Source organism: Pleurotus ostreatus (assembly GCF_014466165.1).
Source record: "Pleurotus ostreatus strain PC9 chromosome Unknown scaffold_8, whole genome shotgun sequence".
In the NCBI taxonomy this organism is placed as follows: domain Eukaryota; kingdom Fungi; phylum Basidiomycota; class Agaricomycetes; order Agaricales; family Pleurotaceae; genus Pleurotus; species Pleurotus ostreatus.
In genome coordinates, this window is record NW_023503163.1 from 575596 (window position 1) to 601585 (window position 25990).

General features: G+C 50.7%; 10 protein-coding genes across 10 annotated transcripts; 6 read left to right on the top strand and 4 right to left on the bottom strand.

The window, feature by feature from the left end:
- Positions 1-41: 41 nt before the first annotated feature.
- Positions 42-3201, bottom strand: RRP6 (exosome nuclease subunit; the record flags this gene model as incomplete). The annotated part of the gene is made up of 10 exons (XM_036779991.1): positions 42-133; positions 186-618; positions 680-1247; positions 1317-1760; positions 1814-1904; positions 1951-2050; positions 2103-2442; positions 2492-2670; positions 2727-2807; positions 2866-3201. The coding sequence occupies 10 exons, from the start codon at positions 3199-3201 to the stop codon at positions 42-44; spliced, it is 2664 nt and encodes an 887-aa protein (XP_036627374.1).
- Positions 3202-3454: 253 nt separating this feature from the next.
- PC9H_010499 (uncharacterized protein) lies at positions 3455-4033 on the top strand (the record flags this gene model as incomplete). The annotated part of the gene is made up of 2 exons (XM_036779992.1): positions 3455-3472; positions 3560-4033. The coding sequence occupies 2 exons, from the start codon at positions 3455-3457 to the stop codon at positions 4031-4033; spliced, it is 492 nt and encodes a 163-aa protein (XP_036627375.1).
- Positions 4034-4841: 808 nt separating this feature from the next.
- Positions 4842-6053, bottom strand: ORC2_2 (Origin recognition complex subunit 2; the record flags this gene model as incomplete). Its single annotated transcript, XM_036779993.1, has 1 exon — positions 4842-6053. The coding sequence occupies one exon, from the start codon at positions 6051-6053 to the stop codon at positions 4842-4844; it is 1212 nt and encodes a 403-aa protein (XP_036627376.1).
- Positions 6054-6195: 142 nt separating this feature from the next.
- Positions 6196-8433, top strand: PC9H_010501 (uncharacterized protein; the record flags this gene model as incomplete). The annotated part of the gene is made up of 9 exons (XM_036779994.1): positions 6196-6424; positions 6478-6623; positions 6679-6843; positions 6893-6920; positions 6975-7123; positions 7184-7378; positions 7429-7615; positions 7670-7789; positions 7844-8433. 9 exons carry the CDS (start codon positions 6196-6198, stop codon positions 8431-8433), a joined length of 1809 nt encoding a protein of 602 aa, XP_036627377.1.
- Positions 8434-8720: 287 nt separating this feature from the next.
- On the bottom strand, positions 8721-10651 carry PC9H_010502 (uncharacterized protein; the record flags this gene model as incomplete). Its single annotated transcript, XM_036779995.1, has 6 exons — positions 8721-8969; positions 9031-9147; positions 9308-9414; positions 9474-9538; positions 9712-10506; positions 10566-10651. 6 exons carry the CDS (start codon positions 10649-10651, stop codon positions 8721-8723), a joined length of 1419 nt encoding a protein of 472 aa, XP_036627378.1.
- Positions 10652-10947: 296 nt separating this feature from the next.
- Positions 10948-11459, top strand: PC9H_010503 (uncharacterized protein; the record flags this gene model as incomplete). The annotated part of the gene is made up of 3 exons (XM_036779996.1): positions 10948-11016; positions 11078-11096; positions 11152-11459. 3 exons carry the CDS (start codon positions 10948-10950, stop codon positions 11457-11459), a joined length of 396 nt encoding a protein of 131 aa, XP_036627379.1.
- Positions 11460-12745: 1286 nt separating this feature from the next.
- On the top strand, positions 12746-16052 carry PC9H_010504 (uncharacterized protein; the record flags this gene model as incomplete). The annotated part of the gene is made up of 14 exons (XM_036779997.1): positions 12746-12949; positions 13005-13033; positions 13098-13110; positions 13166-13229; positions 13279-13306; positions 13359-13689; positions 13740-13960; positions 14035-14429; positions 14482-14573; positions 14623-14731; positions 14786-14998; positions 15062-15270; positions 15326-15457; positions 15513-16052. 14 exons carry the CDS (start codon positions 12746-12748, stop codon positions 16050-16052), a joined length of 2580 nt encoding a protein of 859 aa, XP_036627380.1.
- Positions 16053-16749: 697 nt separating this feature from the next.
- On the top strand, positions 16750-19969 carry PC9H_010505 (uncharacterized protein; the record flags this gene model as incomplete). Its single annotated transcript, XM_036779998.1, has 15 exons — positions 16750-17003; positions 17056-17068; positions 17123-17146; positions 17199-17238; positions 17289-17316; positions 17375-17663; positions 17788-17975; positions 18028-18274; positions 18328-18426; positions 18486-18495; positions 18548-18639; positions 18699-19014; positions 19070-19275; positions 19342-19473; positions 19529-19969. 15 exons carry the CDS (start codon positions 16750-16752, stop codon positions 19967-19969), a joined length of 2379 nt encoding a protein of 792 aa, XP_036627381.1.
- Positions 19970-20083: 114 nt separating this feature from the next.
- On the top strand, positions 20084-21424 carry CNOT8 (CCR4-NOT transcription complex subunit 8; the record flags this gene model as incomplete). Its single annotated transcript, XM_036779999.1, has 6 exons — positions 20084-20176; positions 20228-20418; positions 20474-20635; positions 20695-20872; positions 20936-21150; positions 21385-21424. The coding sequence occupies 6 exons, from the start codon at positions 20084-20086 to the stop codon at positions 21422-21424; spliced, it is 879 nt and encodes a 292-aa protein (XP_036627382.1).
- Positions 21425-22367: 943 nt separating this feature from the next.
- On the bottom strand, positions 22368-25530 carry PC9H_010507 (uncharacterized protein; the record flags this gene model as incomplete). Its single annotated transcript, XM_036780000.1, has 21 exons — positions 22368-22382; positions 22445-22488; positions 22542-22664; positions 22717-22887; positions 22941-23072; positions 23136-23226; positions 23285-23365; positions 23422-23498; positions 23550-23643; positions 23708-23790; positions 23856-23958; positions 24010-24239; positions 24301-24307; positions 24365-24443; positions 24501-24583; positions 24637-24681; positions 24820-24882; positions 24939-25083; positions 25140-25303; positions 25377-25433; positions 25495-25530. 21 exons carry the CDS (start codon positions 25528-25530, stop codon positions 22368-22370), a joined length of 1923 nt encoding a protein of 640 aa, XP_036627383.1.
- Between the last annotated feature and the right edge of the window lie 460 nt (positions 25531-25990).

Below are 25990 nucleotides of genomic sequence, written 5' to 3' on the forward strand. Positions count from 1 at the left end.
TCAACAACGAATTTGTCGGACATCGAATAGACATGATACAATCACTTCTTGAATGTATGCGACTGGTTCCCACTTCTGAGCTCACTATGAGCCTTCGGAGGTCGAGGGAAATTCCCATAGCCAAATACTTCACCTAATCCATATAGTCAGCTTTCGAACACAGTGAACACGGAGGCCGAACAAACCTTTTCCACCCTGTTTTCTTTGTCTCTTTGGTCTCGCGTCCTCTTTTATCGGCTCGTCATCTAATATGTTCGGAACAGAAGAGAAATCGAATGGCTTCTCCGAATCGTCACCGCCATCGCCTTCGTCTACAGCTTCGATAGATCGTGTCTTTTTAATCTTCTTCGCCGAACTAGAAGCTGAGGATGGGGGATCACCGGCACCGTTAAGGTCACTAATGGTAGATTTGGTTTCCTTTCTCTTGCGCTTCTTTGCCCTCTGTCCGACAAGGATGATAGTGTCTTCCACTTCCGTAGTGGCGAGCGTCTTGCGCTCCGATCGGGGTACGAAGGCAATCTCTGCACCCAGCTGGAGGGTTGTAGAAGCGTCGACGTCCATAGTCGACACTTCGCCTGCCACGTCCGTGTTGGCCTCAATATTTGTCGCGGGAGGTGCCTAGCATAGAAATAAAATGAGTTTCTCTGCAGTCATCGTTGACAAAACAGCGAACATGAACCTGAGGAGCCTTCGGCATAATGGTTAGAGATGCATGGATCCTCTGCAGCACTTCCGTAAAATTTGCTGCGCGTTCCTCGGCGTACGAATTGTTTGCGGGTATCTTCTTGCTCCCAGATGCACGATCAATGTTGAGAAATGAGCTATGCATCGACACATACGCAGAGACGGGTGGCTTGAGGTCATCTATTGACTTTTTCGAGGTGCCAAGAAGGGTGGATACCGTCGTTCTCGACGCGGTGGATTTTTGTGTGCCCCATATCCGCATCGATGAGTCCGAATTCAAGGAAGGCAGCTCAGAGTCGGTCGGAGGGCTCGGCTCGTCTTCAGTATGCGCTTCAGTTTGTGCTACAGATTCTGCCACTTCTCTAACTACAACCATGGAGTCGGCATTGACGGATGTCGATGGCGCACCACGCACGGCCTTCAGGATGGTATCGAGCAGCTCCCGTGCCCTAGTTCGCACGACGGGCGGTACCCGCGACGTAGGAAACATCGCAAGTAAGCCCGCCATATCTATAGGCGGCCGTTCTGCAAATTGGAATATATGGTGGTTAGGGAGAGTATATCTACGTCACCCGCACATCAATCGCTCACATTTCAGACGCATGCAAGGGATGAAAACAGCAGGAGCGTACCTCGTGCTCTCATCCTCCTCTCGAGCAACTTTATCTCTCCATGCATGTACTGCGCGATAGACCCTCCCCTGTTCGTTGTCTCCTGACAACAGCGTCGCCTTATTCCATTTCCTGGCTAGGCCTTCCCATCCACCAGGGCCTAAGCCACTCTCCACGTCATACGTCTCCCTCTCGTATACCTTCAATGCCGTCATGGATGATCGCGCTAGGACCTCGTGAAGAAGAGCATGCGGCGGAGAATCTCCTTCGCCCATTTTAACCGGAGGCGAAGGCGATTTCGACTTCTTTTTGCTCGGAGGGGAGGACGAACGAGACCGTGCTTGAGATTGAGAACGCGAGCGAGACAGACCCCGGTCAAGAAGAGCATTTCGTAGGTTGTCGTAGATAAAGAGGAGGAAATGGGTGTCCGATCGTGCGTAGTTAATCATGGCATCGGGAAGAGGGCTATGAGGCCCATCAATTGCGTTAGGTGGATAATATCCGTCAAGGTGGCTTACCGAATGCGCCAGTCAGCTAACTGGTATTGTTTATCGGCCGAGAAGTCGCAGTACATCTCGAGAAGGTTGGCAAGACCATGTCGAGGGAAGTCTACAAAACATAAATATGATTCGAGGATCAAAACGTTGTGTCGTACCTAGAACTTTTGAGGCGTGGAAAGTGTCGAAAAGGTTTACAATGTATAGGGAAAAATCACGCTGGAGCCATATTATATCTGACTCAGACCCATGCAAGACCTACTGTCACGATGAAGTCAAAGATGTTACCTCGAGTAAGTTAGCGACGCACCTTCACCACCTTCGGGTCCGTGAAGACTTCGTTCAATATGCCCAACTCCTCCCGCACTTCCGGCACCAACGTATCTATCACCCAGTCCTTGTCTCTTGTGCTAATTTGCATCAGACAAACAAACCCTCTATACGACCGGTGACTATGGTGTTCGAGGTCAATGGCAATGGCGTCGGCGCGGCGTAAATCGTCTAGCATATGATGAAGCTCGGTCGTCGTAGTCACAAATGTGTGAGGAGAGTCGGCAGAGAGGGAAGATGGGGGAATGGCCGGCGTTGAATGAAACATCGACGGGGGGTAGTTAAGGTGAGAGATTTCATATTGATATGGATGGCGTTTCCTAGCACAAAGATGATATTATGCTTGTAGATACGCAGCGAACCACATACCAGGGCTCCTCGGGCTCATCCTCAGAAACGAAGCCGAAAGGCACTTGAGCGTTGTATTTATGCGGAAGATTGGGATACCACGGCGCATCGGTTAAGTTGTCCGTCGGTGATTTGAAAGCTCGTTGTGGTTTCGCGAGATGTGCAGCGTGCTGTACGACAGGTCCCTGTTGACGCGCGGACTAAGCTAGATCTTCGGTGCCCGTTCACCTTGGAATACAGAAGATATAAAACTGACCTTCCGTGAGGTTTGCAAAGGCGGGTTTATGGCGATCGCCGGAGCAACGTTACGCCCAAGGTAGGTATCAAGGCATGTATCCTAAGTCAAGACGTGGATTTCAGGTATTAATGTACCGGCAGAGGTCGAACAAACGAACCGTGCGTTCAAATAATCCATCCACTACATCCACCAGCGACTGAAAGCTGTCTACCACATCATCTTGGCCATGTAGCGGTTGCGTTTCCTTGTCCTTGCCTTTGCGCCCCGAAGAATTTGACGTGGATCCAGCAGACAGCTGGGACAGGCCCAAAACGCGGTTTGTCAGAGATAGGACCCTTGTAGAAAGTGTATCTAGCTGGGTCGCAAGTACGGAGTCGACAGATCGGTGGAAGGACACATCAGTAGGTATGCCGACTGATTTTCTAACAGAATCAAGGGCAGATGTCTGTATTTTGCCATAGAACGCGTCAAATGAGGAGGAGGAGAGAGCCATCGTGTATTCGAAGCACTTCAAGCACTCCTGATTCTGGTGGTTCCGAAAACTTATACCCCTGTCTACTTATGGCACAACAGGCGCGCGCTTCTACAATACCCTTCCGCGACGAGCGTCGGGGAATAGGAGCGAGGCGAACCAAAGGTATCTTGGTTGATGTATGATATGTAAGATACATGATAAACTCTATGATAGTTTCTTCAGGCCTTCATTATCTAACATTGTCCCTCCGAGTCGAGACTCGGAAAGCGACATGACCCAATCGGAAGCGGTTAACCATAATTAAAACCTTGATGTCGAGCGATGCAGGCGAATCGAGGACCCGCCGTATTGTCGTGCTGATGTCGGGTTCAGGTAGGACACTCTTGACCGATGTATAACGGCCCTCATACCTTTCGCAGGCACTAACCTCCAGGCTCTCATCGATGCAATAAACACCCCTTCATTACCAAATTCATCAATAGTTCTCGTTGTCTCTAATCGAAAAGCGGCGTACGGCCTCATCCGCGCATCGCAGGCATCGCCTCCAATCCCAACCTACTATATCGCGCTCCAAACATATCTGAAAGAGCACCCGGGCAAAGGTCGATCGGATTACGATCGGGAAGTGGGACGTATCGTGCTGCAGGCTCGCCCCGACGTCGTAGTGCTCGCTGGATGGATGCACGTCTTTGGTGATGGATTCTTAGAGGAGATGGCCACCGGCGATCGCCAGGACTCCATCCCAGTGATCAACCTCCACCCCGCGCTTCCTGGTGCTTTCGACGGAATGCACGCTATCGATCGCGCATATGAGGCCTTCAGAAGGGAGAGATCACGAAATCCGGGGTAATGGTACACCGCGTAGTCAAAGAGGTTGATCGCGGGGAACCTATATTGATTCGGGAACTCGATATGCAAGGAGGGGAAAGCAAGGAGGCGTTCGAGGACAGAGTTCATAAAGCAGAGTGGGAGGTCATTGTTGAAGCTACAAGGAAAGTATTGGGCGCTGTTGTCTAGTATCTCGCTAGAATACGCAACTGGCTCTAGAACAATTTCAGTACAATGACAACTTTATTCCCTAATCCGCCAATTATACACATCTATCCACTGAGGCCCATTGGTGTAGGGCAAAGGGAACCTCGCGAAGGATAATCTCCCCGTAGGTCCTTGACCTGGGAAATATCGTGTGCATATGTGTTAAACGACGTGATATGAGAGTGTCCTCGGGGGAGTTAGTGACTTTCCAGAAAGACAGCCTGGCAAGATGCTCATCTGCAGAGAGTGAGAAGATGCAAATACAAGGACGAGGGAACGTACGAGGGCGTTCGCGAACAAGGGCAATGCAACTTCAATTTAGGCAACGTATTCACTTCGTCAACGACAAAAGCTTCGACTCGTTTCTCTCGCTTGTCCTGGGGGCGAATCAAGACGCAGTGTTGATTTTTTGTTGAATCTATGTCATACACGTCAAGGCAGCGGCCAGCTGAAAGCACTGAGCGTGAAAAGTAAAAGTAACAAACTATCTCTCAAGCCTACGGCTCCACCAATACACCGGTGAGACCACTAACGGTGTCAGCGACAACGTTCAATTATTCATAAGTGGGTTGGAAGAATAACCTCGTGCTCTGGATTTATTCCAGATCGATTTGACTTGTCCATCACCCCATTTGCGCGGAACCCAGCACGGCACTGAGTTTCTCCTTCCTTAGCGGTATCCACAGCGCCTGTCCGCCCGCAGCGGAGCTCTGCGCCGTCAGCACCAGTCCGTGGTCTTTGAACTCCCCTAGTAGCGCCCTTAGTGCCGTATCGTTTGTCGCCACGAAGTTGTCCCGCGCGAGGCTAAACAGCGCATCGTACTCGATCGCCGCCTGCTGCATATCATGTCCCGACTCCGAGTCTGATATCCCCAGCTGGCGCTCACCCATGAGCTTGAAGAGCTTCTTGGCTTTCTGCGTGACTGAGGCGAGGATGTGCAGGGCGGCGGTTTCTGTCATGGCCACGGCGCTTGATGTGCCGGTGTCCGATGCTTTGATACCATGCGCGCCGCGTATAGACGTGCGGTCTGCGAAAGAGAGCTCAAAGTCGTACGACGAGAGGGTACTAATGTCGTGCCAGAGCCAGGCGAATCCGCGATTGTTTCCCCCTTGTTTGCGTGCGGATGATTCCGAGGTCGACCAAAGCAGGGGGGCGTTGATGTGATCTACGGAAGCCAGGATGTGGATATGGGGATTCATGCCCCAGAGCGAGATCACGGACTTTGCCTTTGTCGTGCGGAAGAAGGGGCCGTCGATGTTGTGGATGATGAGGTAGAGATGGTGTTTGCTCGATATAAAGTACTCTTGCACGGTCGCCTGAGATGGGGACGCGTCGAAGTCCGGCAGGCCACTGAACGAGGACAGGAGGTCCTTCATTCCAAATCCGGGGTGGAATCCGTTCGCTATCACCACATGGCCGAGCCTCGCACATCGTTCGGTCGCAAAGTCATTCAAGTACTGTCGCTTTGAGCCGAACCCATAGAACAGCAAGTTGAACCCTTCATGGAGTTCCCGCAAGAACCGCGAGTGAAAGTCATGCTTCGACTCCTCGCTGAAGACGGCCGATCGGAATGGTGGAGGTCGCGCAGTGACGGGCTTGATGGCAGCCGCGTACTCCTCTGCGCTGAGAGGCGGTATTTTGGTGGAGAATACGGTATTTGACGTTTGAGATCTTGCAGCCACATGAGAGAAGTAGGAGTCAAAGTTGGTTTGGACCATAAAATCGCCACCTTCTCCATGAGCTGATTGGGAGCTCGAGTCGGAGTTGTCGCCGGATGGACCATCGTCGTCGGACAGCACCTGCGCGACGCGTTTGCGGGGTGATCGTGGTGGCATGGTAGGCAGCAGAAGGTTGGCAGGAGATGCATCGTGGAGCGGAGTTATACTATACTGCCTTTTTGGGCTAGCTGAAGGGTGCCGGCCCTATTGCCGGGGACCTGGCAAGCTAATTCTCAGCTGGGTCTATACGGTGACTTCGATGGCGTCCTTCACAGCTCTGAGTACTTCTCGACACAGGAAAGAAACAAAATCGTATGTCAAGTCTCATGAAAGTGATGCCGCCGTATCCCATGTTTCATCCATTTCTCCATTCAAGCAGGGAGTCCACGACGAGAATGGGCTGTTCAATTACATTCCGAAGTCGCTGGAAATACGCTCATCCGATGAGGCTGGTCGAGGAATATGGACGAAGGCAACCCTCAATATAGGTGAGCAATTACTACAGGATTATCGCCGCGCGTTGATATCTTGCATCCGAAAGGAACCACATTGTTGTCTTGCAAACCCAAGCTAGCAGCATTATCCAACACATATCTGGATTCCCATTGCTCCGCTTGCTTCAGGCCGACTCCTCCAACGGCCCTGCAGAGGTGCACACAGTGCACAACAGTGTGGTACTGCGATGCTGTCGGTGACCTACGATTGCCATTGGGCGCTTGGAGTTGATTATTCCTGTCCGTAGGACTGTCAAAACCGTGATTGGAGCTTCCACAAGCTTGAATGTATCGCCCTGAAACGTTGGGCAGCTGCGGCCCCATCTGCAGAGGCGTCCATCCCGAACGACGCGATTCGATGCCTTGGTCGTCTGCTTTGGAAAAGAAAGAAGGCAGGCGCGAGCAGCGATTGGGTGAAAAATTAACAGCGTTTGTTTCACCTCCGATTAACAATGGGCGTAGGCTAGGGAGATCAACGCTATGCAGTCTCGTACGTTCCCCTTGCCGACGTGACGCTACCTGTGTCTCTGATCCCATCCCAAAGACCGCTCTTCGACTCTGCAACCATCTACTACCGAATTTCACACGCACTTGGCCCACTCAATTGTGCAGTACCTCGGGCTTTTGTCCCCCACTGACCTCGCTGAGTTCGACATTGCTTCTGCTGCGGATTTGGTGGACGTCATATCACGAGTATGTGAACCTCTACGGCTGGTAAAGGCGAAGTACGCATTCTGACATTTTTTTACCTAGTTCACTACAAATTCGTTCACTCTTACTTCACCATCGCTCACGCCTTTGGGAGTATGTGTCTCACCGGCAGTTGCCTTGATCAACCATTCTTGTGATCCCAATGCCGTGGTTGTATTTCCTAGATCGTCTGGGAGCGTAGCTCAGGAGCCACTCATGCAAGTTATTGCCATCAAACCCATTGCTGCCGATGAAGAGGTACTTGCCCCATCATTTTCTATTTGAGAGGTCCATCTTACCATATATAGATCTTGACGTCGTATATTGACACCACGTTGCCCAAGTCTCAACGGCAACAATTCCTGTTGGAGACGTACAGCTTCACTTGCAAATGTAATCTGTGCGAAAATGAGGGAAAGAGTGATAGTGTCGATCCAAGAATCGCAATATGGTGCCCGAAAGCTTGTGGTGGGACTTCTCCACTACCAGTCACTGGTGCGTCTTTCGTACCTTCCTGCACATCCTCCACAAAATTGACCGGGTGATCAGATACCGATATTGTAAGGTGCAGCAAGTGCAAAGCGGTGGTAACATCGACCGACGCTGTGATTGACGCCGCTCGTGTAGGCCAAGAGGCTCTCGATAAAGCAACAGCGCTCCAATTCAGAGGTTCGTCGAACTTACTCCCAAAATATCTATCGCTCTTCATAACAATCATCCCAGATCCAGAGAAATCCAAACAGCTCACCAACAACCTGATACCTATTCTTTTGTCCACTAGTTTGACGCCGTCAACCCATCCGCTGCTCGGGCTGTCTCGCCTACAACAATCCCTTTTAATCTCGTCGCTACCCTCCTTGTCATCACTAACCGGTAGCCAGGAAGAGCGCAAGGCAGCACAAGACCTCCTTGATGATGCCATCCGCTCCGCGAGTCGTTCTGTATCTGGCCTCACTGCCGTATTAAATGAAGGCCATCCCGTTCGAGGCATAGCGCTCACTCAGCTCGGAAAATTGCTTGCCGTTGACGAACCCTCTCCAAAAGAGGTCCAGCAGCCCGGTGACGCACACCCGCATTTCTTCACCAAGGCGGCGCCTTTTCCTCCTTCAGGCCCACCGCGGCTTAAGCTTGCGTACACTACGCTCATGAGAGCAAGAGAGGAACTGTTGATTGGATTCGGGAAATCGAACGACGGTGGGGAGGTCGGGAAAGATGTTAGGGAGGCGTTGGTGGCTATTGAGAAGGAACTTGGCGTATGGAAGCAGGGCGTACAAAATGTGATTCAAGATCAACCGAAGCCAGAAAAGCGTTGACTAAATGGCTATACAATTATGCCACTACCGCAGTACCACAATACATATTTACACCTCATCACACTTATATTTCCTGCTAACTATCAAATGCCCCAACAATCCGTGTGAATGTTCATCCCACTTTCATGTTTTCTCCAGAACTAGGGACCGCGCCTTAATTTCGTTCCTTCTACGATGGCAGGGCTGGTTCTTAAAGGCAAGGACCAGAACTACAGAACTACAGAATACAGCACTTGGGAACATACACAACTGATCAATCTGACATCCGCCTCAACTCTTCCCTTTCCTTAAATCTTGATGCCCTCATACTGAATGCCCTCCTTAGTGAGCAATCCCTCTATGATCTTCATACCCTCCATGACCTTCAACTCCTCGAGCCTCCTACCTATCACCTGAACACCAACAGGCAGCCCGCTCATGCTCACTGGATCATACGCGCCCTTCTCGATAGCGTTGCGGGGAGCGAAGCGAGGGGCGAGCCGGTCAAGGACGCTGTTGACGTGCATGATGGGCATCACGCCCGCAGAATAATCGAGCTTGAAAACGCAGAACATGAGAGGTCACAGACAGGGAGGGAGGAAGAGGAAAAGGTCTCACCAAATTCCACAGAAAAGTGTATCCACATGACTTCCACCCATCCTTCATCCCTCCATGCGGTACGGCGGGCAACGCATTTGGCACCGTCAGTATGAAATCCCACCCACCATCACCTCCCTTCTCACCATCCCCTCCACTGCCATTCCACATTTCAAACCACTTGAGCCGGTACTCCTCCCTCTGCGCGACCAGATTCATGTATTCAGTCATGGGCTTCTCGTGCCACCCCGCGATGAGGACCGCGTACAGGGGATCCCGGTAGATGTAGCGGACAAACCAGGAGTAAAGGATACTGAGGGCGCGGGAGGGAGAACATGCGCATCGCCTGAACCATGCCTGGGTCGTTGAACTCTCCGAACCGAACGGGTTTAATGGCGACTTTGCCTGCAATGACAGACGGGGAATGAACTCAACCGTGCGGGGAGTAAAAGTGTGGTACGAACCTCCGTCAGCGAGCAAAAGTTGAGCGGCGAGATTAAGGCCTGTCCCGGAGAGCCCCGGGTCGTTTCTGGGAGGAAGGGTCAATACATTGTACTTCGAAAACTGTTGGGCGGACTTACCGTCATCCCATATGGCAGCCCATTTCAACGCCGTCCGTCCTTCAAGATAGGTAAGACCTGTCAGTAGTGATCGAGTCAGGTAGAGTTAATTTAGAGAAACAATGTATCCTGTTACACTAACCGAGGATCATATTTCCACGGTTTCATGGACATGACGGCTTGCCAGAACGTGTCTAGATCATCCAGTGTACGCGCCATGGGCGAATAGACAGGCGACACGCCTTCCTGCCCGGGCATACTTGTTGCGTTGCCTGCCTTCAAAAATCTCTGTGCCGAGCTCCGAATCGAATAGACCCCGCAATAATGGGCCGGCACCCTCACACTCCCTGCTACGTCTGTGCCCACACCGACGCGCGAACCGCCGTACGCCAGGAGGGCTGCTTCACCGCCCGATGAGCCGCCTGGAGAGTATCCTTTGTTGTAAGGTTGATTCGTGATCGGGATCGTGGTTTTGACGAAGGGGACGGCTCCGGCATCGAGCAAGAGCCTGACTAGGGCACTGTGACGCGGGAAAGGCTTCCCCACCCACGCCGAGTACCCTATACAAGAATCATACCCCTCCACTCCTACGGTGTCCTTTAAACTTACAGGCCCTCCTGCAAGCGGGAGGCTCTCCAAATTCCTCTTCTCCTTCAAGTTCTCTGCGCTGAACTTGGAGGAGTTAGCCCACCTCTGCGCAGACTCCACAAGGATTTCTGAGAGACAGTTGGTTTGTGCGTGGGCGGCTAGGGCTTTCTTGGTATAGGCTGTGAGGACCGTGAGGACCGTGAGAGGTGTGAGCTCGCCTGAGTGAACGTTCTCAATGAGTTTGGCGATGGGCTGAGAGAGGATTGAGGTGTCAGTCGGAGTAATTGGCTCGTGGAAACGTGGATCGAGTTGCTGTATAGCTGCTCGACGCTCGTTCTGCTTGTCATGGCTGCAATGGACACAGTGAGCAGCGAGTCACTCTCTTTTGGACCGCTTCTGGAGCGCTACTCACCAAGCACGACGACAAGTAGTTTCAAGTTTGAACTCGAAGTGGGCGCTTCTCTCAACCCCGTGGGCTCCGAACAAGGATCCATGCAAGATGTCTGTTCACGCTTTTAGACTCCATAGTCTTTCAGATGCTAGTGACATCCCCTCAGGAACCTGAACGTCAACTTTCAAGAAGCGTGGTTGGCCTGCGAGAAGAAACGGCAATCGACATTCAAGCTTGAGCTAGCTGAAGGCTCCAATGCTGCATGCTAATCTGATGATCTTGCAGATAGTGCCTTTTAGCGCGTGCTGCTGGACGCACGCTGCGGCCACCAGCTGCCCATGAGCAATTCAGCTGTCGGTCTAGCTTGACAGGGCATACAGGCTAGATGGTCGCTGCTGCATGGCCGAGTCTAGTTATAAGGAGCCCAGATCAACTTGTAATCCTCAGCAACCCACATCTCCCTCCAGAGTAAGTGTTCTCTCATACGCGATCGCAAGCGACCGAACTGATCATTCCGTATCTTTTCTAGGTATCAAAGCTTGCTTATCGTTAGCCCCGCGTTTCTCTTTCCCCGAACGCACATAACTGACTAGCGTCCAATAGAGTCGACCATGCGTCCTGCCGTCATCCTCATCGCTCTCGCAGCCTTCACCATGGCTAGCCCCATCGCCATGGAGGCCAAGGAAGACTCCTTAGCTGTCCCATCCTACTCCCAGAACCTTGACTTCGTCGCCGCTGCTAAACCTGCGGCCCCGGCCAAGCCAGAGGCGGAACCCGGCGTGTTGAGCAAGATAGGGAGCAAGATCGACAAAGGCAAAGTGTTGGACTCAGTCAAGATTGCTGTCGCCAAAGGCTGCAAAGTCGTCCACGGCCTGATCACTGAGTGCTTGACCCCACCGACCAGTCCTTGAAATTGGGGTTGCCACAGGACGACTGGGAACTGGTACATTACAGCCGATATTCTCTAAATGTAATACGCTGTAGCTCTTGGAGCGGATATTAATGCATCTGCGCTTCGGATGATGCAAAACAAGTAGAGGGAACTGAAAATGAGCGGCGAAGAGCTCTCGGGCTTTCTACATGCATGCTTTTGGTGGGCCTGTTCAAGCATTCACGTAGGGATAATCCGAGCAAATGGCAAAATAAATATTGAGACCCGTAGGTCTACCACTCCGGGAAAGCGTGTCATCCTTGTGCAGGGGCCATGCTAATCTTCTCTGTATCGTTCCAATTTTTTCGTATGTCACCCCGAAGGGGACGATAAGTAGTGTTTGAAGAAGGAGCCCTGAACCTGAGCTTTGTATTTTGTTCAGTTCGCGAAGTCCATCACGTGTACCCCTATATAAACAACAAGAAAGTGACTGATACAGGCACTGGCGCCAACGATGACTGACAGTAACTCTGGGCTCTTTAGATCGTTGTCTTTCGCTGTCAGTAGGATGCGACGTACATTGATGTGGGTGGAAAATCAGTCAGCATGCGCAGTCGACATGACCATAAAAAGAAGTTGTGATTGGCGGAAGCACTAGCGTGCGCCAAAGTTTTCACTTTATAAATACGACGGAGCCTTCCATGATGTTAACAACGATTCTCCACGAAGCGTTTCTCCATATGTGAAGAAATACACATAGATTCATCGATATCGGATTGAAGGCGATGGATGCTGATGGCGCTAATATTAATAGAGATGGTAAAACGATGTAGAAGAATGAAGGCTTGTATCAGCACTCTAGCAGCATGGCTAACGATGAGCGTACGAAGCAAGAAGGGGGCTGGCCTACGGCGCTGACGGGGAGGCGCGGTGGGTTGTATGAATAGGGGCATCGAGTGACAGGCAAGCGTGGGTGTGTGAGAGGGTGGGTATGATATGATTCCTCGGAGATTCATACTAATTCAAAGATCTCAGCAAAAGAGAGTCGGGAAAAAAATCGACTGCAGCTGAAGACAGCTTGAAGGCGAGCACAGGACACCATTCTTCACTTTTGAAGCAAGTTTCGCGCCCACAGCCAACGTCGAGGCGAGACATCCGACTTTTTCGCAGAAGGAACAGAGGGAGCGAGATCCTGATTCGGCAGCGGGAGCGAAGATTATCCCACACCCATGGTCACGTTGATCCATCTGGAGCAGTTAAATCACTTCCCTTGCCCATAAACTCTACCTCCCGAATACCACGCATTCCTGCGACCCCCATTATTTCATGGCCCCTTCTGTCGCAGAGAACATCATCACCGTTTCTCTTGAACATGCGTCTCCGGCCGAGCTCGATACCAGGCCTTCCAAGAGGCCGAGAAAGGGTGGCAGCACCAGGGACGTTCCTGAAGAGGCATCCCCGTCCGCACCGGCGCAATTAGATCACATTTTCATAGCGGATGGCATTGTGGCGAAGAAGGGGGGTAAAAAGGTGTGTGTCATCCTTGACTTCAAGCCCGACGCTTCCCTGAGCAGAGTGACCACAGACGCCTCTATCATGTGCTGAATGCCGACGGTGAGCATGTTGGTGCTGGGGACCGCTTCGAGCTACCCGTATTCACTGCGCTATGCGCATATAGGCTGAAACTCAGAGTAAGGATCATACGACAAGCTCTATGATGTTGGATACTGATGTGCTGACCGCTAGTGTGACCGAGTATTTCCATGCGCGTCGTGCAAGAAGAGAGGCTGCGCGGAAATATGCCCAGAAGGTACGAACCACTCTCATTAACAAGGTCGTAAGGTCTGACATCCTGGCAGGTGTACTGGTGTCGGGGAAGGGGACACGGTTCGTCCATATATCGTTACACCATTGAAACCCGGATTTACATAAAGATTAGCTTCATCCTAGCTAACACTGAACAACTACATTCGAAAATTATCGAAATGAGTGACCGTATTCGCTCTCTGGAAGAGGCCCTAGAGGAGATCCATTCCTCCATCAACACGGAGACCCATCCTTTGTTGGCTTCGAATGAGCTACTCAACATCAAGAGCACTATGGGTTTATACGGCGGGACACAGAAGGGTGGTAATGAATCCGCTCACGGGGGCCACACCTCCTCGACGCCTTCTGATGGCGGCCACGATAATCACACGGACGACAAGTCTGGACAAATGGACGTGGATTCTACGAGATTCGAATACGCAAGCCAACCCGATCAGAAACGCGTAGGTCTCGTGGCCTGTAATATTGTAAGTGATGCTAATATTCGATCAAGCAGGACACCAAAGACTCCCCGTCACTATATTCCGCCTCTGCACTCAATTATGATAAATTGCTAACACCCGAGATCATGCGCTTGAGCGATAGTTTCCCCATCAGCGGAAATGTGTCTCCAGAGCCAAATCCGAAGGTTAGAGAATTCATTCGGAGTAAGCTTCCCCCGAGGCATGTGGCTGAGCATCTTTGGGAGCAAGCGAAACAAAACGCTCTTTGGCAGTAAGTCCCATATTTCCAGGACTCATTCTTAGCAACAAGCAGTATCAGCAATTAATACTTACTTCATCTCTAAGATACAATCCCCACCCCAACGAAACGTTCCTACCCAACCTCATAAACCACGTCTACACTTCGTCTATCCATGATCTATGTCCACGCCGACTGTCGTTACTGCTGATGATTATGGCTGTGGGGACGCTGGTTGATCTCACGGAGCCCCAGTATCAACATTCGACCTCTCCATTAGATGCCTTGCAGGTGCTTGAAAGTCGCGCCGAACAATACCATCACCTCGCCCGTGCTGCACTGTGCGAAATACCGGTCATGGAGGAGACAAACATCGACACCATCATAGCGCTCTTTTACGAAATATGGTACCTGTTGGTATTCTCAGATCGCAAAAAGGCCGCTGGGTACGCTTTTGGGTTGATGGGTCTGACTGCTAAGTTGGCCCAAAGCATTGGTCTCCGTGAGTTCCCATGTTTCGAATTGCCAATTCTCTCCGTTCATATCATTGATAGATCGTGATGGCGTCAAGTCGAAAATGATTCCGGAAGAGGTTGAAAAGAGGCGGTCGTTATTCTGGGAGCTCTTGTACCTGGACGCCCGATTAGTAGGTCTTCGACGCTATGCCCGTCATAGGTGTTCTGATGTTGCGGTAGTCGCTTTCATTAGGCCGACCCCCATCTCTCATTCGCAACCATGTGGACTGCAAGCGACCGTCATATTTGCCTGTTGAAGGCTGTGACCCCGCTGAGAGTCTTCACTTCTGTTTGTTCCTGTCTTCATCCTTCGGGAGTTGATCACTAACAGAAGTTGTTTCAGTCCAAGAATGGAAACACTCGTCGTACATCTCCTGCCTCTCCCCCGTGCTCGAATTAATCTCCGGGCCGCCTTCATCCCTCGACTATGCGCAAGTTATTGAACTCGATACACGCATTCGAGAGTTCACAGTGCCACCACCGTTGAGATCAGGCGCTACCCATTCGCGGCAATTGATGATGCAGAAGGCAAGTCTGAGTACTGCTTTAGAGGCAGGTAAGTGTACCCCTGTTTACCGGCAGCGTTTCACCCACCTATATTTATCCGACTTCATCACAGTGCTCCTCCAACTCCACCGTACATTCTTTACTAGAGCGCTGAGTGGGCCCGAGAGGGCGTTTAATCGAAGGCATCCGTTCGCACCGTCCGTTGTTGCTGTCTTTCTGAGTGCTTCACGGATGATTGCAACGGTCGAGGCGCTGTTCAGGCGAGAGCCTAACTTAACGTCTAGAATATTGGCTTTCTGGTCCAATGCATTCAGTGCGGCGGTAAGCAACCAGCGACACCTTAACCTTCTCCTTGTTTGTTTACCTTCCATTCTAGGTTGCGCTGTGCCTTCTCGTGTCACGCGCACCTTTTACATGCCTTTCTCCAGCGGCGCTTCAGGAGTTAGAGCGTGCGAGGATTCTGTTCGAGGCCGCGAAGGATACTTGCCCCCGAGCGATGCAAGTTATCGTAAGCCTATCTTTGTACCACATCGCGGCATGTCGTAACATCTCGCTCCTTGCAGCCGATCCTGGACACATTGGTGGTGAAAGCTAATCACATTTATACCCGGTGGGCAGAGGGGGACGACGTCCCATCTTTGGCGCTTCGTCACACGTTGTCCGATGACCCTGTGCAAGAGGCGATGATGCAGCAGCAGAATCAACAACTCTCGCCCGATTCATTCGCGAATGCTCACCGATCACTGTCACAATGCATAGCTGAAGTACATCAACGGGCAATGATCCTATTCCCATCTAGGAAACCTTGTCAATGCGCACAACGAACGCAGGCCAGCAGAGCAACGCCATGCCCTCCCAGCCATTCATGGAGTCCACCGCCGAAGCTCAGTCCGAGTCAAGAAATGTCACCCGTTCTTCCGGACCTTTACGATGGTTCGATGTTGCACGGAGTTTTACCAGGCAACGGTCCAGGCATAACAGCGATCAACGTAGGGTTGAACCCGGCGTCGCGCATGGCTGTCGTGGAAAGTATCAATTTCGACTTCGGCGCGTTGAACCAGACCTGGAATGACGGCAGCCAGAACTGGATGGCATGGTTCTGAGTGCCGTCCATTCTTTCTATGATTGTGAGTAATATATGAGGTTGTTTTTGTTCCCCCGGATTTATGCAGGGTGGATGTTATGGGCGGACTAGCTTTTCGAAACAATTGTAGTATATCCATTCTGCTCTTATGTTGTGCTTTCTATATTATTCATTCAATGCTTTACATTCGTGACCACGCTAGTCGATACTTACTGTGCGTCGTATCGGCGTGGTATAGAACTTCTTGTATCTATTAGGAAGGGGCATGTCGGCGGGCGAGGACCAGTGACTGAACTATGCTTACCCTGACTTTAGGGCCCTGTGCCTAAATCGGAGGCGCCAAGACATAGGTTCCATTGGTCTTGGTTTTACTGCCGTTTGCGCCGGCACCGATTCTTTCGGGAAATGTTAATGCGGCATCTAGAGTTGGTAGTGAGTGGTCCCCATTGGTGGAGGACGTTTGCCCAGTGCTGACTGATAAGATTGATGTTATACAGGCCTCAGCTCAGGCACATGGTCGCGAGGCAGAGTCCTTGAGCTGTTTAGCGCCAGCGTGTATATGTTGGATAGTGGTCCTTCCGACGTTCTTCCTTTCTGCTTGTTTATCACTGCTTCGCGGAGCCGCCCCATCTGCCCCTTCGAATTCTTTGAAGTTGTTACACTGGATCTCCAGAAACACCTCTTTGACGAGCCGGCGCCGCTCTCTGCACGTTGCGATGAATAGCTACACGGATAACGAATACGACAGACCTACGAAGAGGGCAAGATCTAGCCCAGATGCACCCGGTGCTATTGGAGGTGCCCTCGCTGACCTTGGTCAGATATCGATGCCCAAAGAAACTGGAGCAGGTACAACGGCCCTCCCCGTCGCGGCACGCTCGACTGCTAGTAAACAAGAAAACGTCTCCACCGCGGTTTACAGGAAGGAGGCGCGTTCAAGTAAAACCCTCTCTTGTAACGAGTGTAGACGGTGCGTGCTGTCAGTGTTGAGTACGCCTCCAAACTCATCGAATGCCTTGTAGACTGAAATTGAAGGTGCGCCGACTGCTAGCACGCACATGTATTCACATCTAACGTCGGGGGGTTCAGTGCGACCGAGTGTTCCCTTGTCAAGTGAGTAACTGCAGATCAATTCCGCCTACAGCATCTAAGGGCACGCTGTCAGTCGTGCTGTAAACGTGGATGTGCGGAAATATGCCCGGATGGTATGTTCGATGTTATCGGCTTCGAAATCGCGTATTGATGATGTTTGTAGGCACGCTCACATCAGGCAGAGGTAGCCGGTAGGGCCCACCCGTTTAGTCATGCAGAGTGCGCGATGTTGATCCTTGTCACGCGCAGCTTCATTCTTGCCAACACCGAACAGTTACATGAAAAAATTAACCAGCTCTGTGACCGGGTTAAATTGTTGGAAGAAGCACTTGAGGTACTCCAGGCACGTAGCTCGCCAGATACCCACCCCCTTTTAGCGCCAGAGCTTCTTCGAATCAAGTCGACTTTCAGCACCGAAACTGAGGGAATTCCCAGCTCACTTCCTTCGGCTGTTAACCCCCATCCAACGGACAATCACCCAGAAGAACCACCATTTATTTTCGGGCAGAATCGGTCTCGCTTGAACGACTCTGGAGAGGTGAGTAAATAGGCTTCTATGCCGTTCATCCTTATTTTCTATTAGCACATTTCACCAGGATACATTTGTTGTTGTAGGCCGATAGCCCGCCAGAGAAGTAAAAATACTGACGGTCGCATTACAGTCAAACTCAGGATCACGCGCTTCCTCAGCTTGCTCAGAAGTCCCTAATGACTTGCTTCAATTGAGCTCCACCTTCCCAGTCCCTTGGGCGATTGACTTGAAACTGAGGAAACGAATTCGTGATTGCTTACCACCGCGGAATGAAGCTGAGACCCTGTGTCAGGCCGCCCGTCGAAACGCTCTATGGCAGTACGTTCCCTGCAACCTGTTAATTCATTGATATGTCAACCACCCCATTTAGATTCGATCTAGACTCATCGAATACATTCCTCGACAATCTTCTTCACCACGTTTACTCCACCACCATCGAAGAGCTCAGTCCTAGGCGGTTAGCTTTGCTCTTAATGAACCTTGCCATCGGAAGTGTAGTCAGCGAGAGCGAACCAATAGGTTCTCTGTCTGGTGAAGCTTATCACCATTTGTCTCGCGCCGCTCTATGCGAGATCCCGCTATTAGACATTCCCGAATTCGATCTAGTCCACACAATCGTTAGGATGCGCTTCCTTTTCCCGATATTCGGCTATTAACGACATGGTCATAGTTCTATATGATATGGTATCAACTGATGTTCTCCGACAACAAGGACGCCGTAACATACGCATGGAACTTGATGGGCTTTGTTGCCAAGCTATCACAAGGCGTAAGTCTACCGTATCTTGTCTTTTCCCGATATTCATCCTTCCATGATTCTTGGTGAAGCTTGGCCTGCGTATGTCATGCCATTTTCGTGCACTTTCACCTACTCAGCCATATCTCTCTAGACCGTGACACCTCCCGCAGTAAAGTGATTCCAGAAGAAGATGACAGAAGGCGAGCCGTTTTCTGGGAACTCGTTAATATCGATACACGACTAGTGAGGCTGCAATGAATGAATGTTTGTAGGCGTGCTGATATCTTACTCGTCCCACCTAGAGCCTATCGCTCGGACGACCTCCGTCTCTCTACGTCGGACATATTGACACACGGAAACCAGTGTATCAAGTGTATCAAGAAGGTCAATCTTTGGACGGCTATTTGTACCACGACTGGAAGACGAAATTCCTCGCAGGCTGTCTCGATCCAATATTGCAGGCCACTATACAAATCGATCCGCCTCCCTACCTTCACATAATCCATCTAGATACTCTAGTTAGAGATTTCCCCGCCATAAACCTGCTACAAGGAAAGTCAAAGCCAACCCGATCCTTAAGGATGCAGAATGCTGTGGCCATAACAGGGCTTGAAATAGGTATGCTCGCATCAGGCCCATCGTGTCAACACTGATACACAGATCGGATCTCTAGCAATTCTCCAACTTCATCGGCGGTACTTCTTGAAGGCCCTGAGTAACGGTGGAGAGTTCGATCTCGAGCATGAATACGCACCATCTGTGGTTGCAACATGCATTGCTGCTACCTCGTTGATATCCTCCACCGAGGAAATATTCAACTGGGAGGCAGATTTGACCGCGCGATTTCTACATTTCTGGTTCAACGCGTTCTCTGCTGGGGTAAGCATCGCATTTGTTCTTTTGTGGCGCAGAGCATTAATCACTGTATCCACGGACTCATCATAGGTTGCACTCTGTTTAGTAGTGGTTCGGGCACCAGCTAGCCCACTGTCTTCGTATGCCTTGCAGTCCATGCGAGGGGCTTGTCTTCTATTTCGGAGAGCAGCGAAACTATTGCCTTTTTGTGCGAAAGCGCTTGTAAGTTTAGATATAATCTCGCTTAAATTGCTTTATGCTAACCGCGAAGATATAGCCGGTTCTGGAAAAGCTGACCCTGCGGTCACAGCTAGCATACGATCAACGTTCGACTCAGAACGGATCTGACCTCGCCTTGCAAGGCAGCGGTGAGGCCCGTGGATGCGTTTCGTCTGGTTTCACCAGTGCTCATGCTAGTTTGCGTCGTTGCGCCGAGGACATCATAGCTCACTCACGTAACGTCCCCGGGCTGAGGCAGGTGTCCCCTCACAATAACCAAGAGGAGTGGGAGATGGAACGACTTCCGGACGTTTATGGGTTTAACTCGTTAGGATTTAGTACTGGCGATCGCTTCTCTAGAGATGGAGAGTTTGCCAGGCTGCTCCCTCACCCATTCGCACCTTGCTCGCCTCGTATAGCGGAAGATGAACCCTTTAATCTCGAGTGCGGCGCACTCACCTTGGACCTTACGAACACCAGCTACATGGCTTGGTTTTAGCTTTTATGATAATTGTATATCCACATTACGTAATCACATTAATGCAACTCTACTCCCGGGCGCTAAATATGCCTACTCTTCCTGCCACCAATCAGCCACTCTGGACTGTGTACAATGACACGAATCACAGAAGTTTGGGCGTCGAATCTCGAGCACGAGATGAACCAAATTCGCGAAATAATTGACGACTATCCATACATTGCCATGGTACCCCACTCGCGTCTTCCCATTCTTGCAAGCCACTCACATCCACTCTAGGACACTGAATTTCCTGGTGTGGTGGCACGGCCCATCGGTGCATTCCCGACCCCTTCTGATTACCACTACCAGACGATGCGATGTAATGTCGACCTTCTCAAAATCATACAAGTGGGCTTGACACTCGCGGACGAGGAGGGGAACTTCCCAGAGAACTCGACATGGCAGTTCAACTTTCAATTTAATATTAAGTGCGCGACCTGCTGGTGATTCAGTGTTCTTTGGAAACTTACCGAAGGGACAAAGTGACGATATGTATGCCCCCGACTCTATAGACCTACTACAAAAGGCTGGTTTCGATTTCCAGCGACACGAAGAGATGGGGATTTCACCAAACGTGTTCGCCGAGTTGATGATAACGTCAGGCCTTGTGCTTAATCCAGACAACAAGTGGATATCATTCCACAGGTACACGAAACTGTCATTGAATTTATCACCGTGGTAGGACTGACGACTGTTCCCCACAGCGCCTACGACTTTGGGTATTTCCTTAAGCTCCTCACTGGTGCTTCTCTTCCTGTTGCAGAGGAGGAGTTCTTCGACCTCCTACGGACATGGTTCCCCACCGTGTACGATATCAAATTCATGGTCCGCAAGTCTAATGTACTCAACCGCGGTCTCCAAAATCTCGCGGATGAACTTGGGGTCAGCATCTGCACCATTGCCCCGTAGAGGCTCAACTGTTGACTAAGACTACTTCTTATCTAGGTCACACGCGTTGGCACTTCGCACCAAGCAGGCTCCGATTCCCTCCTGACCTCATCTGCCTTCTTCAAGATGCGCGAATTGTACTTTAGCGATTCCATCGACGATGCACATTACTCTGGACAGCTCTATGGATTTGGCCAGACGTTCACCGTTGCGAATGGAGCTGCCGATCATGGAAGAGGCGGAACCACCATCGCGGAACGCGAAGACAGAATGTTGAACAGAGAAACGCACAACCGAACACCTTCGGGATCACAAGGACAGGGCATCTCAATGATGAACATGACCAACGGATCCATCTCCACTCCAATGGCCTCAGCGGGCTATATGGGTGCTAATGGCCCCTTCATGCGATCCATGGTTGGGAGTCGTTGAACGTGCTGATAGAATTCATTTCTTTATTTATGTGTATTTCCAACTCTATTGTTGTTGCGCCTGATACATCCCAGTTGTTTCACCTTGAGCATCCTGTATATTTCACAACTGTAGCAATCTATAATGGAGTCAATTGGTCATTAGTTCGAGGCAAAATAACCTCATTGAATAGCGTCGTCGATGATGAGAGGGATTATGTCTCGCGCTGTGGCGTTACTCGGCGCTTCTGCATCCCGTTGAACAGAACCGTCGTTGCAGTCATCCATCGCAAGAGCACATTCCGCATGATCAGCGTGCATACATTGACGAGTCACGGAAGAGTTGCTCGCGGCGAGGAGGCTACGACGACGCTACGTGTAAAGGGGCAGACAGCTGTCGGGGCACATAAACTGGTGAGAAGGGAAGGAATTCTGAGCAGAGGTACGATATCGCAAGGAACGTTTGTTATTTATACTGCACATGAAGTTACAGACAACCCTGAGACCTTCGCTCATTTGTCCCGTCATGGTGCTGGGAATTGACATCAAGTTTATCAACATGTGCGGTGAATCACGTACCTGGCGTGGCTATTATTTCCCCCCTTGTCCACTCCTCTTCCCTTGAATGTTGGACTCCAGCGAACACGGCGAACAAGTAAACAACCATCTCGCTTAGCGACATCGACCTATGCCGTTGGAGGTTTTGTGATCCGTCAACAGTGAGCGCTCACCACGTTTGGCTATAATGAGGCCGTCCGCAGCAGGCTCTGCTCTGAAGGTTCGATGACATGGCTGGTAACTCAACATTGATTGGATAGATTAGCCAAATTGTCTTCTCGCCGTAACAATAACCACCTGTGCTATCACAACTTAACAGGCTTAACATCAATACCCATTTGGATACTGTCCTTACGACGAACACGACTGTTTGGTACCCCGACTGCTTCTGTCAAAGGCCGAGCTCTCAGGAGGCTTTGTGGACCTCAAACCACGGTTTATATAACCCAAAGGGAACATACCTGCGCACAAAGCATTCTCTGGACGTTGTTGATATCAGACATGCGTAAGCAACGATCTCATTAAACCAATTGCACCTAGAAGAAGATTGATATCAGCAACGATGACAAGAAAGAAAATAGTAGAAGAGACCACGGACGTAGTTACTGGGGAATATACCCTTTCGACCTTGGCCATCCAGCCCTGCGAATGGTAAGTCCAAAGGCCAGAACTATATTGTGAACAAGATGCCCTACCTTCCCACCAGCCATCGCCATAGAACTGCCCGCCCGCTGGGCCGCTTGTCAATTCGATCTGTTCTCCTTCCTTGATGCTGATTTCGTCAGCTCCTTGGGCCACATATGCATAGATAGCGCGAACTAAAGCCCAATGATCAACATCATAGGTTACAGAAAATGGGGACGGTCGCACCGTATTTCTTTGGACTGCTCCGGGCTGGTAGTGTAACAGGAGGTGGCTGAGGCTCGTCGCTTATCGCTTCTATATAAGAAGCTGGCACAAGACCGCTCTGACCGTTAGCGTTCGCCACCTTCACCCAACCGGAACCATCATCCGGCTCTAATACATGAACAAGGAGTCCATCTAGCGCCATCGGTCAACTAGACAGTAGCGCATGCTGGGGGGAGCATATTCACCGGTAACGCCAAGCTCGAATTCAGATGTAGCGACGAAATCGAACTGAACACGAGCTTGGGGGTAAGCTTCCTCTGCGGCGTCTTCTTTCGTCTCCCGCACGAACGAAGATGCCGAAGGATTCGATGATGGGGCTATAGACGAGGGTTCAGATGCGCATGACCGGGCGTATTAGTCGATCGCGGTAACTAACTTACCCATGAGTGATGACTCTCTAGATGGTACCGATGACCTAGTCGATGTAGGCGAAAACGTTGGGCCATCCGATTCCTGACAATTTGCGGGGATCTATTACATGATGTATGCATGAGATCTAGAGGCCCTGCTACAAGGCACTAATCGTTACCTTGAGTTCACATTTATTATGTACTGAGAGCCCACACAACTTGCAGGTCTTCCCTTGCTTACTTAGTCCCCATATTGAAGACTGCGGAAGCACCTCGTGAAGGCCGCATCTGATCGCAAATGGAATAGCCTAATTACCTTGCAATATCCGCACTGCGTAGGAATAGAAAACGAAGAACTCTTGAAGGTGTGAGGCATCCGGCCTCCTTCGTCTCCTACGCTCCTGTTAGCCCCTGAGAGTCATTTACAAAGGAGAGGAAGCGAACCTCCTAGAGCGGAAACAATTGTGTCTGCTTCGGCACGTAAAATGCATTGCGACGTAGAGAACACGGTTAGTTGTTGCCTCGCGTCAAAGTAATCCTAGACATGCAGAAGGGATTCGATATGAGTCTATACCCCAAACTGAAACATGCCGGTGACGTACATTGATTATCTCGTCAGTAGTGCCAAGGGCGCGGTCGGCGTCCCGCGCAGCTACGATTTTCGTGAGCTGATCGTAGTCCTTGCCTGTTGGGCGGAACAGAAAGGCGATCAAGACGGTGATCGAAAGCGAAGTAACGAGCTTGGCGCACGCTTGCTGTCTACAAGAGGATCTAGCTCTTGCAATTTCGTCCTACATTTAGCTAGCTTATTTTGCAGAAAGACTTTCGGGCCCGGCTCCACACTCATATCTGGCTGTTCATGCGCGAGGTAAGAAGGTGGTCCATGAATTCATTGGAGTCTCACCGTATCGTATCGTATGGAGCAGGGTTCAAAGACCCAATCGCCTGGTAGAGCGAAGGCCCGAATGTTATGCTCGATGAAGAGATCCTCATCTTGAGCAGGGTCGACGCTTCCCAACGCAGATTCGACAGCCGCCAAACGACTCTTAAGAACGTCCAAGTGACGCTGTTGGAGACCTTGAGAGTGTTGCAATACTTGTACGAAGGCAATGGTGAGTCGGCTTTGGAGCTCCTCTACGGACACACATATTCAGTCTTCAATAGAAATGTTCCAAAGGCGACCAAGCCAACTTACGCAATTGCTAGAATAATTGATTTAAGTTAAAGTTGGGACCGATGTTGACGGGCGCGACACTCACGTCTTCCAAGCCAGGCAAGTCCTCGTCGTAAAATTTAGCTTTCGCTCTATTCGCAAGCGTCGTAGAAATGATATAAACACTGTGCCGTGTTTGATAAATTCAGAGTGTTCTGATGGTTGGTGTAGGAGCGACCAACTTCTTGCTGTTCAACATGTCGTTCTTCTGCTGTTCGGCTTGCCTGGCGGCGCGCTCAGCATGTCTGTCATCTTGTGCACGAGACTGGAGAATCTACATGAGCATGCTGGGGGTGGAGTGGAGATCATAGTCTCAACCTGTTTAAGTCTATGCGACTCGACCTCGGAACACTCATCATCGTACTAACAGGTGTCAAGCCTCTCAGACAGATGCGCTCATAATGCTATAGATAATACATCACCTTTTGCTTCGCCTTGTGACCCAATCAATTCACGGTTAACATGCACCCAGCCCGACGCCGAGAAACTCGGTATGCTTACCTTGACGCGGTCGGAATAGATTCGATCTCTATTCGACAAAAGTTTCTGGAAGAACTGCAGCTCCTAACTCACGGGTAGCTTGTTCAACTAGTCAATGAAGGCCTGGATGCCGCATTTACCTTCTTCTTCAAGTCCTCGTTCTTCTTCTCAATAGCCTTGAGAACGTCGACCACCTGAGTAGTGAGCGTATCTGCTACATTGATATGGTCTTGAGCCGTATTCACAAGGGAATTCACGATCGCCCCATATGCCGAGTCGAGGGTGCTAGGCGCAGGAATCAGTCTTCCAAAGTAAAACCCGTATGAAACTAACTTGGGCACCTGCGTTTCAGAGTATTCTCGTCCCAAGCCTTCGTGGGCTCATCGCCGAGAACGAAGGAGGCTTCAGTCCTGCTCCTCTTCTCTGCGGCTCTTCTAGCCAGTGCCTGGAGCTTTGCCGCGTACTCTCGTTCGATTGCAGCCTGCTCTCGGTGTATTTCTCGAACCTAAAGACGACGCGCGTTGAGTCACCGGGTGCATCTCCAGACTAGCCCGATGGGTGTAGTAGAAAATGCGTACATCGCTAACTAGACCGAGATGGGCATCAAACAAGTTGGCAATACGGTCCACCTGGTCCTGTGGATCAAATGATTCAAATCAGATATGACCTTTCTATGAACGCGAGAAGTAGATTCACCGGAAGGGCCTTGCCATATTGTTGCCCGTGTTGCATATGCGAAGGGGTATTATAAGCTATATCAGTCGATGAGCTTGTGGTGGTTATCAGTCAAATAGTCGCAACGTTAAAGCTTCTGACAGGAGTCGTGAATGAGCGCCGGCGGCACGTGCACGTGCCGAGGGCGTCTCGAGCTCGAAGCTGCTCGAAGGAGATCCCAGCATGGTGGCATTTTACCAAACTGCAGACTACTACAGAAGACTACAGAAGAGTGTTGCTACCCCGCGGCCTGAGCTTGATATCATGTAGCAAACTCAACCTAGCCTAACAAGGCCTGTCAACAATGGTACAATTAATGTCATACTCACCGCGCGCCCACTGTTCCAGAGTGAGCTTGTAGTCAAAGCGATCCCGTGGTTTATATGAAATTGGCTGACGCGATCAGACGTGCACCTCATGCGGGGTCAGCTTCTGCACATTGGTTTTAACTTCAATATATTGGAGTTCATTCTGATCT